Source organism: Piliocolobus tephrosceles, chromosome 4, assembly GCF_002776525.5.
Source record: "Piliocolobus tephrosceles isolate RC106 chromosome 4, ASM277652v3, whole genome shotgun sequence".
NCBI classification, from domain to species: Eukaryota; Metazoa; Chordata; class Mammalia; order Primates; family Cercopithecidae; genus Piliocolobus; species Piliocolobus tephrosceles.
Window position 1 is genome coordinate 58,618,771 of NC_045437.1, and position 12,389 is coordinate 58,631,159.

The 12,389-nt window shown below is 39.1% G+C and overlaps 1 protein-coding gene across 2 annotated transcripts in view; it reads left to right on the forward strand.

Annotated features, from left to right (window-relative positions):
• The window catches only part of DEPDC1B (DEP domain containing 1B), a 121,223-nt gene that overhangs the window by 54,743 nt on the left and 54,091 nt on the right, over positions 1-12,389 (forward strand). For both annotated transcript variants that reach the window (XM_023210494.1, XM_023210495.1), the window contains exons 6-7: positions 838-885; positions 4,495-4,635. In XM_023210494.1, coding sequence (XP_023066262.1) covers positions 838-885; positions 4,495-4,635 — 189 coding nt within the window. The remainder of the gene's footprint in view (positions 1-837; positions 886-4,494; positions 4,636-12,389) is intronic.

The window sequence follows — 12,389 nt, forward strand, 5'->3', positions numbered from 1 at the left end:
AAGTAAGATCTTAAGAAAGAAGAGAGCATTTTACAAGACTCCGATTCATTAGATCTAACACAATTCAACAAGTGTCTTCGCAGTTTTACAGAAATAGAGAAGGTGAAGTGGCAGCCTGAGTGCTAGTCCATCTCATCAGATGTTTGTGGCAGGGCCTGGAGGGAAGAGACTCTGTACCAAATGGTTCAGCTGGAATTTTTTTGTAGCAATGTTAGGTTACTGTTATTTAAAGCTTGTCCTAATACTAATAGCCTAACATTAATATGTAAGTGGAACTTTCTTGGCCTAAAGCATTTTGAAAATGGAAACACGTAAAATGATACTTATATTGCACCTACAGAATTACCCTTTTTATGGGGCTGGTGGTGTTTGGTGGACTTGTTTCACAAATGTGTTTGATGACTAATATTTTTTCTTTTCTTTTTCTTCTTTTAATTCTTAAAATAATTGATTTTTCGTTTGTTTGGAGCAAACTATATATATATATAAATTACTACATTTTTATATATTTTATATATTTTTATATATTTATATATTTTAATATATAGTAAATATATATTTCCTATATATATATTTTACTATAGCTTTAAAAGGTGCATTGTGTCCTTAGAGAAATCTGTAGGCATGATTTATGTAAGCGCATGTTATAACACTGCTGCCAAGGAAAGATTTCCATCTTTTAAATGTTCTAATTACATAAATTGGTGATTTGTGATTAGCAGATATGGTTCACATTACTTGTGCAAGTAATGGATTCTTATGATACCAAGTATGTATATGATTTCTTGAGTTATATGGAATTGAATTAAAATTTTCTTCTTTTTATTTTTCCTTCAGAAGAACTTCCTCATTGGGTGCTGTCAGCTATGAAGTGTTTGGCAAATTGTAAGTACTAATTACCTGACAGTTTTGTGAAATTAACAGAAATTAGTGCCCTAAATTAGAAAAAATTTCTGCTCAATGGCCTGAACATTGATTTGACACCTGTGAGACTGGCAGTTAATTATTTTGGGACTACTGTGCTTTTAGTGATAAATTTTTGACTTAGTGAAAGGACTGAATTCTAGAACAATTTTAAAGGAATTTAGTACTTGTACTTTCTAGTAGATCCATCCACACTAGTTCTAATTGCTTCATCACAGGGTGAAGGATGGTTTGGAAGGAGAAGAACCTGCATGTAGAGAAACGAGAAAGACTATTCCAGTAATTTGGATGTAAGATGACAGGGCCTGGACCACAGTGGTCCCTGTGAGGATATTTATAGGTATATAAAATCCATTTCATAGGCGTGTGATTTTGAGATCATTGAATATCATAGGTACTGTGAAGGCATTAGTTGTTATAGTATCTCAGAAACACTACCATTCTTCTGGGAATTTTCAGACGGGTTAACCCAAAGAAGGGATTTTAATGATCAGTGGCTTAACCCAAACAAGTCATTTTGATGGAAAGAGTTCCGGTTCTTTTGGCTGACTGATAATAGTGATATTTGGTCTGGAGTGCCTTTTGAGTCTCACAGGTACCACAAGTCCTTTCTTTTGTACAGGACTAGCATTACAGATATAGGTATAAATTCTCTTTAAATTCGTGAGTTAGTAGACCCTAAAATATGGGTTTAGCTGGAATTAGTTTTGTTTGATTATAGAATGAAACTAAAATAACTCTTAAGCTTAATGTGGGGAATCTTAGTGGTAATATATAGAACATGATCCTATGATTTTGAATAGCTTTTTGAATGAGTGTTATTCATTCTATACTATCCTTTTGTATATGAATAGTAGCCATTAGTTTGTGTGAATCCCAAGTTTCTCTGGGTTTAATTATTAAAATTTTCATTGGTTTTTGGTTAAAATTTTGGAACTTCTGAGTTGCAGAGTACTGTGGTCTTAGTAGAGGAAGTACTTTTTATTCTTCCTGCTCAGTCGTTTGAAGTAAATGAAATTTAAATTGCATCTTTGTCTAGGGTTGGAAATGATGAGATAGAAAGTATAAATGGGAAGTTAAACTTCCTATTTCCGAAGTGGCAAACCAAGGATTTAGAAGTTGATCAGCTAGGAATGAACATAGAAAGCTAATATAACCAATTTAGCCTGTAATATATTGTAAAATATATAGTAAGATGTTTATGATGTTGAATTTTCAATGATGACTGAAATGTAGTAAAGAACATAATTTTCCCTCAAGCAATATGTGCACCTAAAGCCAAAAAACTTCTACAGAAAGCTTAGAATAACTCTTATTTCTTATCAATGGAGAGCAAAGATGTGAGGGGTGAATTATTAATGATCTTCATGTGTGTGAGGTGGTGTGATACTAGGTGGCAAGTGCTGGGAAAAGGGAACTTGTCTTACATGTATCAAGTACAATGCTTTATGAGTGGTTGGCATATCTGTAAAGATGTTTATGTGTCAAACAAATAAAGGTGGCCAAAGGGCCAATTACCCTTTTGAGTAACTTTATAAAGTCTATGTTTTCTGAAATTCCTGTTGACCCTCAAAATCTACTTTGAGTCCACCAAAGTCACGACCTGTTTCTTGTCCATCCTATCCTTGATAAGTCCAGATTCGCATTACAGTCATCTAAAAGGGAACAGAAAGGATAGGCTGATTGTATGGTATTTTGAAGGCCTGTTGCCTCCTTTTCTGTTCATGTACTGCTCGCCTCTTTCTCTTCAGGCCCATCTGTGTTTATTGTCACACCTGTGTGCACATGGGCCTGTATACATTCATTGTTGGCCAGCCTCAATGCTGGTTACATAAATGCAAAACCAGGTTAACTGTGTTTTTCTTCTTTGCACATGTCCAGGATTCAATAAAAAATAGATACAGAAAAGTCAAAGCATTTCTTTTCCAGAATCCGTCAGCAATAACATTTATGAAAAAAAAATTTATTATTATTAAAATTCAAGATAACTGAGAAAGAAAATGTCATAAAAATATGGCTTCCTCTCATAGGGCTCACTATGCATTTTTTTTTTTTTTTAGGGAAATCGTTAAAATTTTTTTGCATATTTTTAAGAAGGATGATGAGATGTTCACAAAGGGGTACAACTGCTTAGAATGAACCACATACTTATCCTGCCAGGGAATAATTCTAGGCAATGCGTATTGCTTGCTGAGAAATATCAACCTAATTATTTTAATTGATTAAGCTTGGGATATGTCAGAGGACGAGGCAAGCAAAATGGCAACTACCTTTGCTGCTGGATTCATGTGGTACCACACACATAGATATTTCACAACATTCATTATTTTAGCCAATCAAATTATTTTATAAGAAGAGAACAGAATATTGAAAGGTAAGAGAGTCTTTAAGGAGGGTGAAAAAACCATTTGATCTTGTCACAGTGACCTCGAAATGTGAAGACTCGGAATGCTTTACTGTCCTTTTTAACTTGATCCCCTTTCTTTAGTTACAGAGATTCTGTAGGAAGAATTTCCTTTCAATTTATCTTGGCTGCTGCTTTTGTTCCTCTGGGGATAGAGGTCTATTTGGGTACAGTTGTTTAGTCTTCTGCTGGGCCAGAACTAGCCAATGCAGATGTGGTCCTTTCTTCCATGCTGTAATGGAAATAGAGAAGGCTGGCTACACTGTTCCTCATGGGACCACTTGCTATTTTCCTCAAGGTGCAGGCAGCTCCAGTTCCTCTCTCAACTTGGCAGTGTAAATCTGTGGTCTGTGGATGGATTGGTGGGGCAGTTGTTGCCAACTCTGTAGAGAACATTTCTTGCTCCTCTTTGGGCCATACACAAGTGGATGTTTTCCTTGCTTGTTGCTGGAGTAGGGTATGGTTGGGAGCAGACCGTTTAAGGGTTTCAATGGTTGCTTCAACTTTGCAGTATGACTTTGCTTGATTAAACTGTCTTTTGATGGTTGGTCAGGGATCAAATAGAGAATTTATAATCAGAGTGAATTAAGACAAAATATAAAATCCCCTTTAAAGGATTTAAGTTGAAATATTTATTAGTCTGAAATAGAGGCAGAAATTGATTATTTTGCTCAACTCTATGACTGTAGGATTTTATAATATAGCAATGATGAAATAATGAAAAGCTTTAAAAATTGCTTTATAACTTGTCTATTACAAATGTGAACTAATTGCTATCTTGATCAACTTTATTAAGACTAGGATAATGTTGAGTATTTCAAAGAAAATTGTCATTGTTTACATTTAATAAAAATGCCTTTCAGAAGAATTTTTTTAAAAAGCAAGGTTTCTTTTAAAATGGAAGTAAGCGGGTGATTTTCTTCATTGTTTTACAATAGATTTCAATTTAGACATAAAGCATATGTGTGTAGGCAAAATGTAAAATGTCTGTTTAATTAATATCAGTGTAGAATGCCTATTTAATTAATGTCGATTTTCCCCATAAAAACTTTTCTGTATATGTTAAATATCTGAATATCTGTACACACCACACATATTCACAGAGAATAATACTTAGAGGTAATTACTCCATTAATATTTCTCTTTCACTCTCTTTTTGAAAATAGGGCCCAACTGTTCTGATTTGAAGCAGCCTATGTACTTGGGATTTGAAAAAGATGTCTTTAAAACCATAGCTGATTACTATGGTCACTTGAAAGAGCCTCTGCTTACATTTCATCTTTTTGATGCTTTTGTCAGTGTACTGGGTAAGTTGGAATATAATGAACATATATATGCATCACTGATATTGAATCGTTTTATTTTTCACTATCTTGAGACTTCCATTAGCCAAAGCTCATACCATTTTAAACATAAAAACTGATAGAGTATTTGGCATAGCTAGAGTCTTGTTCTGTTGCTCTGTGAAGAAGTAAAAAAAAGTGGTTAAGCTCTATTAAGAAACTCAAAGCAAGGACCAGTAGGTTTTGTTTCTTAAGAAAGAATATAATATGCTGTATGTCATTGTTATTCAAAAGACTATTAATTTTATTGGCAGAGGAGAATGTAAGTTTGACATTTACTATTCCTGGCTAAATCTATTATTCTGGCTATGACTTCATGAATAGTCAAGTGTGGGAGGTGTATTTTCATTTAGAAATCTAACTTTTTTTAATAAAAGAAACAGATTTTTGTGGGACTTTGTAATTTGAGACATATAAAATAAATATATTGACTTTATCATTCATTAAAACTTGTAGCTATTCCTCATATAGATTTATACTTTATAATTTACACTGTGAAGGAAACATGGTACAAAGGAAAACAATCAACATTATTGTTATAGTTCGTTCTGTTATTCCTTTCTTCTTGGAAATCAGATTTTCTTGTTCTTGTAATCGTTCATTAAGTATTATTGTTTTCTTGTCAAAAGAGCTTTAAGGACCAAATTATTGTGTGGGTATCATATTCTGTTAGGTAAAGTTGTAGGAATTAGCATACTTTTGTTTTTGAATGTTGTTGGGTTTAACCGTCTTACCCTTTCCCTTCTTTTTCCTTGCTTACTCTTCCTCCTCTTCCTTCTCTGTGTCTTTCTTTCATTTTGGAAACTATGGATGCTACCATTGTATTGTAACAAAGTATCAGCAATGTGTGAATAAGTTACTTGATCTCATGAGAAATACTTTGGATTTTAAGCTTTTGTAGATTTCCTGATAATAACAAAATACAACAGTTATCAATCATGTAAATAAGAGTCAGTGTTTTCTGACAGAACAATATTGGAACAAATTAAAGAATTAGGCCTATTACTGGGTTTTGAGACTACTGGATCTTCTTGGTATTTTGGTTCCAACTAAGGAGAATTGAGGGCCCATGGACTTGTGAGGGTCATGCCTAATGATGAATGTATGCTTATGGAGTAATTGGGTAGATTCCTATTACAGCCACTGTATTAGGAATTGCATTGCTGCAGAGAAATACCTGAGACTTGGTAATGCGTAAGGAAAAGAGGTTTAACTGGTTCTGCAGGCTGTTCAAGAAGCAGTGTCTGCCTTTGGGGAGTCCTCAGGGAGCTTTTACTCATGGCAGAAGGCAAAATGGGAGCAGCCATCTTACATGGCAGCAGCAGGACCAAAAGGGTTAGGGAAGGTGCTACACACTTTAAAATAACTAGATCTGGGAAGAACTCACAGTTGCAACAACGTCACCAAGGGGGATAGTGCTAAGCCATTAGAAGTTGCCCTCATGATCCAATCACCTTCCACCATGCTCCACCTTGAACACTGGGGATTACTTTTCAACATGAGATTTGGGCAGGGATGCATATCCAAACCATACCAGCCACTTACTGCCTTTATGTCACTGTTAAAATAAGAGTTCTGAAGATTGTATTAAAAATAACTTCTTAGATTTCATTCTCTTTTTCTATTTTTATAATGTTCTGTAGTAAAATCTGTTTTGGAAACTTTTTCAAAAACAAATTCCAATTTGTATCAGTTATATTTATGATGTCACTGCTTTATTTTATCACAATTGTTCATTTTGATCTCAACTAGGAATGAAAGCTGGCTGTTTCTAAATTGGTATCAGAGTCAGCTACCCTCTAATGTATCATCTTTAGAGGCTTTAGAGTGGTATGGGATGGGCAGATTGGGGGAATTTATTGCCCTTAGGTATCAGCATGAATAAACTAATGCATGTGGATGGTAATACATTAACCTTGCCTAATCCAGTCCTGTTCAAGTGAATATATTTGAGATATCCTACATTGAAAACTATTTTCTTAGATCCTTACGTAGTGGAAGTAGGAAGAAGAAGGTCTTCTAGATACAGAAGACCATAGTTTGTTTATATGTTTAACAGAGATTATCTAACATAGCAATCCTGTTAGAGTCTATGGGAAAGGGTAAATATCTAGATATGTAGGTTGGATCCCAGTGGAGTTGACCCATCCTTTCAACCTTTTACTTACTTTGATTGGAATAGGATGTCATTAAAGTATTAAAGTAAATAATAAGCCTACTTTGTGTAGAAGCTAAAAATTCTACAGCATTTTCAATGGAAGTGATGTTCAGCTTAGTTAATGAACTTCTTTTGAGGTTTCTTCCTTTGCTTGTGGCATGGTTGGGCTTGGTGGCAAAGCTGTATGAGAGCAGTTAGTCATCACTGATACATGAGATAGGACATCTAAAGGTTCTTTAAAAAAGACTTGGCAGTTTTGGAGATGAAAGACTTATTTGTTACTTATATTTAAAAAAATATTTAATTTGATCCAGCTGTCTGACCTACCAGTATGACTCCATTGTAATTGATCTTCATTTCCAAATAGCAATTCCTTGTAGTGAGATCAGAGCTCAGCTCTCGAATGGGCTGATTGAGATAGAGTAGCATTCTTTACTCACACTCCACACCCAACCTAGAGTCTGTTGAGATGTGTAGTATGCTGTAATTTGGCATATTGAGGAAAAGAGGGAGGCAGATAGGAAGCAGAAAAGGCCACAGGAGCAGGGTAGACTGTTTTGGAAAATTGAGTGACTTGTATGTTGTATAATCTGAGAACCCACACTGTTCATCTGTAGGCCAAATATGGCCCACATAAATTCACCATGAATACATCTGATTTGACTTGTGTTTTTAAAAAGAGAATTTAATTAAATTGCCAGTCCTTAAGAAATAGGAGATTCACATACGAATTCATATTTCTGGCTTTTTAAAAAGATTTAGAAGATCTGACAGCCCTGGGCTTGAATTTTTGGTGGCACAAACTGCTGCAGCTGCATAGTGAGTGCTTCCACTAGAAGCAGCAAGTGTTTAAGGGGCATGAACTCCAGTTTGCCAAATCTCTAATATTCCTGATTGCTTCTCAGACTCTGAAGCCAAGTTCACTTGATGCTCTTCACTTATTTATTTCATTTGTCTGCTCCTATAGGCAGTTGAGCTTGCGACTCCTGGTTTATTTGTTAGGAGACTGAAATACTGAGATAATAGCTCTTTGCTGTTTGCTTTCTCCTAAATGTTAAATATAGAAAATGCCATAGACATTCACTAGATTGATTATGCACTGGATCATTTAACTCAATAGGTTGAGATCTTCCCTTGTGATTTTTAACCTAGAAGCATCCATAAGGTTAGGATTTCCATTCAATGGTTCTTTTGTCTAGTGACTTTAAGGAGACCCTCTGGAGTGGTGAAACCTTTGCCTTACTACCTCTCTGCCCTTATGTTCTTCAAGTTATGTCAGGGTCCCTATCCCATGGTAATTCTTAAGGGAAAGCAATTCTTTTTTCTTTTTTTTCAGAGTGCGTAGTTTGTGTGCTTGACCAGGCAGAGGGCTCTTGCTCATGTTAGTCCCAAAGTTCTTGCTGATGGTGCTATCTGCTCTCAGAGCCCAGGGCCTATGGCTGGAGTTTTTGTTTTGTTTTGTTTTGTTTTCCTCTTGAGATGGAGTTTCACTCTTGTTGCCCAGGGTGAAGTGCAATGGCACAATCTTGGCTCACCACAACCTCCACCTTCTGGGTTCAAGTGATTATTTTGCCTCAGCCTCCTAAGTAGCTGGGATTACAGGCATGCACCACCATGCCCAGCTAATTTTCTATTGGCTGGAGCTTTTAAAGATGCAGATGGGGTAAGGATGTTGAATTACCTCAAAACATAATGATTGCTGTCTACCATGATTGTCAGAATAAAGTGGAGGTAGGTATTCATTAAAGGTGGAAATTTAGGGAAATGTCTAGGTATTACCTGGCTATAACTAAATAAACAAGCTATTTATTTATTTTTAATTAATTAATTAATTAATTAATTAATTTTTTTGAGATGGAGTCTCACTCTGTCACCCAGGATGGAGTGCAGTGGCACAATCTCGGCTCACTGCAGAGATGGGGTTTCACCATGTTAGCCGGGATGGTCTCGATCTCCTGACTTTGTGATCCCCCTGCCTCGACCTCCCAAAGTGCTGGGATTACAGGCTTAAACCACTGCACCCGGCCTATTTATTTTTATTTTTTAAGAGCATTGGGAATGATTTATTTCCAAGATTCATGATTGCAGATAATGTGTGGTCAGCAAGTGGTCGCAAAGGAGGTCCGCTGTATGTATCTGACTTGGAAGGAAAAAACTCTGATAGGACAGTGAGTTCTTTGGCTTCCTCATTCAGACCATGCATGCCAGTGCTTCTGTTTCCTCCTTCTTGGCCATTGCTTCGTCTCTAGGCAGATTAAATTCTTAGAAGGGTGCTGGTCACCCAGAGATTGTAGTTATGCGAAAGTTGGCTTTTAAAGTTTAGTGCCCCATAATTGGATTTTTCACTGCTGCAAACACTACTGCATGCCACTCTCTGCCATTTGACTAGGGCTGTCCAAAGGTGCCTCTTCTACATTTTCATTGGTAGTAGCTTTAAGTCCCTGTCTCGCACACCCAACATTGTGCTTCCTGGATTTGTGGGTATAATTTGTGAGTGTAAAGGGGCATCCTACACTATCTATTTCTGAGGCATAGTTTCAAATAAAATGATATTTTATAGCCTGCATTAATGGGAAATTACTTTCAATTAGGATTCTGAGTAATTTGCATGTAATGTTTATAAAGTGAAGGAAAAATGTCAAGCATTTCACTAACAAATGAAAGCAAAGCTCACAAGACTGCCAGAAATGAATTCCAAGAACACTTTCTTTATCATTTCTCCTTTCAGCTCACAAATCTACAGGCTGGTGATTTAGCCGGGGCAGCTCTTCAGGTCTCAGCTGGGCTCACTCCCAGGACTGCAAGCTGTTGGTAGGGGCCTCCCAGGTCTGGAGGTTGGCTGGGGTGACTCAGTTCTGCTCCACACGTCTCCCTCCAGCAGGCCACCCCTGGCATGTTCTCACAGTGAAGGCAGAGCTTCTGTTGGAGTACTTGCCTACAGCTACTCTTTTTCCAAGCCTCCAGCATAGCTTTCTTGTATGCTTCCCAAGTCTGTTTCACAGTTTCTCCAGAAGAATTCAATCATTTTACATGGCGTAGACAGACAGTCTTGCAGATCCTTTTCTTGGCCAGAGGAAGTCACCAGAGTAAGGAAGGAAAGAAGAGGCGAGGAAGGCAGCAGGGCCAGCTCCTCTTGGTAAAGTGTGAACACTAACTGAATAGTACCTACCATAGAGAAGGCAGGAGAGTAACTTCAGGGGTGAGGAGTTCTGTCCAGGCTCTAGAGAGAAACAGACATGGATTCCAGTCCTCGCTGTGGGCAAGTTATTTATCCCCTAGCCTCAGATTCCTCAGAAGTGAAATGGGATAATGCTATTAAGTACTGCCATAAAGCCTTTGTGAAGTTCAGATACACACAAAGAGCTTGGCACAGCAGCTGGCACATAGCAGGCACTCAAGGACATGATGATTGTGGTAGTACTTAGGTGAGGGCATAATACAGGTTTTAAAAGGAATGCCCTGGCCTGTGGCTTATTCTGCTGGCGTATTCAGGGTAAGGACAGGGACAGACATTTCCCCTGACTTCTCTTCACTTCCAGAAGTCCACTGGCGACTTGCCCCAGTCTTCTGTCCCCAATACCACCACACTCACCTAAAATCCCAGACCTGGATGCTACGTTATCCCCACAGCTGTTGAGGTCTCCATTCCCCAGGCTGGCTTATGTAAAGGAGCACCAGGGACCTAGCCTACAGGCACCCCTGCTAGTTTACCAGTGGTCCCTGGTGGTCAGATGTCCAAGGCCTTGGGCGCTGAGCACTTTAGAGGCCATGGGCCCTTGAAGCAAGGCCTATGCTGGGCACTGCAGAAGGCAGAGGCCAGGTCGGGAGTGGCCACTGCTGTCCAGCTTTGGTCTTGTGGGGCCAGATGCACCCATGACTCTTAGGCAGGAGCTGGATATTCTGGGCAAGTTATGTGTGGCCGCTGGGCCTAACTTCGCAGAGGGGGCGCTCCGGCCAGGTGGGTGGAGGCTGCAGGATTTGGGGCTGAGTGGGTCCAGGCTACAACCAAGGCAGGTGGCCTGGCTGGCTGCTCAGTTCGCAGCAGCTGCCTTTCCCCAGCGTGCCTGTGGTGGTGGCATCAATGATCCTGGCACGTGGGATGACGCCTGGCAGCCAGTTTGGGGTGAGGAGTGGCTTCCAGGACACGGGCATGGAGTGCTCCAGCCAAGTGTTGCCATTGCTGTGGCCCTGTGTGCTCTGAGTGGCCTGGGCTGCCCCGCCAGATGGCCTCTTAGTGCCCCTGGTGCCCCAGGTTCAGACAGAGGGCACAGTGCGCAGGTGCAGTTTCATAGTTAATTAATGCAACAGCAACAAAATAGACAAAATTTTCCACTGGTCCTTTAGATAGGTTCTTTCCAACAGCTTTGGAGAGTGAGGGTGTCTCTTCATCCTCATCAGCACAGGACATCATTCATGTTGAACAGTTTTGACATTATGTACACCAGGAATGGGTTTCGTGAACAGTGAGATTCCCAGGATAGCTAGGATGGTTACAAAAATGGCAAAGTTCAGATGGTGTGCTCCACTTATTAACTTAGGACAGCCACTAGCCACCAACCAGTTTTCTGTTCTTTGGGTGAACTCTGTGATCCTATGAATAAGGCTGACCACAATTTCAGTGAGACCCTAGAACCCCCAGTTGATTGACTCTTTTATAGTAGATGGCAAGGAAGAAAATAACTATAATTGGAGGCCCTGTAATGAGCAATTTATTCTATGTAATAGAAGAGTGGCCGATTTGGAGATATCTGTGCTAATAGGACCCATATGATGCAAATGAGACTTGTCAGGATGAGAAATAACCTAGAGAGTCCTCCTCATCACTTATCCTTTCCAGAATCCACTTGCTTTCCCTGGCAGTTGCTGATATATTGCCAGTGCCTTCTTCCTTTTCAGATCTGGTTTCCACATGGTCCTTGCAGGGAGCTGGAGAGTCCTCCCCATCACCTGTACTCTCCAGAATCCACTCTGGGTCACGTGAAGTTGATGTCATGTGGGAGTATGTCATTTCCCTGAGAAGAAATCTTCCTCATTTCTGCTGAGAAGATCCTCAGGAGCAGCTGACGAGTCTTCGTCGTTACAGCTGCCCTCATAGATGGTGTCCAGGGGCTAATCATATTCGTTGATTCTTGAGGCTACCATTGTCTTTTTTTTTTTTTTTTATATATACTTTAAGTTCTAGGCTACATGTGCACAATGTGCAGGTTTGTTACATATGTATACATGTGCCATGTTGGTGTGCTGCACCCATCAAATCATCAGCACCCATCAATTCATCATTTATATGAGGTATAACTCCCAGTGCCATCCCTCCCCTCTCCTCCCTCCCCATTATAGGCCCCGGTGTGTGATGTTCCCCTTCCCAAGTCCAAGTGATCTCATTGTTCAGTTCCCACCTATGAATGAGAACATGCAGTGTTTGGTTTTCTGTTCCTGCGATAGTTTGCTGAGAATGATGGTTTCCAGCTGCATCCATGTCCCTACAAAGGACACGAACTCATCCTTTTTTATGTCTGCATAGTATTCCATGGTGTATATGTGCCACATTTTCTTAATCCAG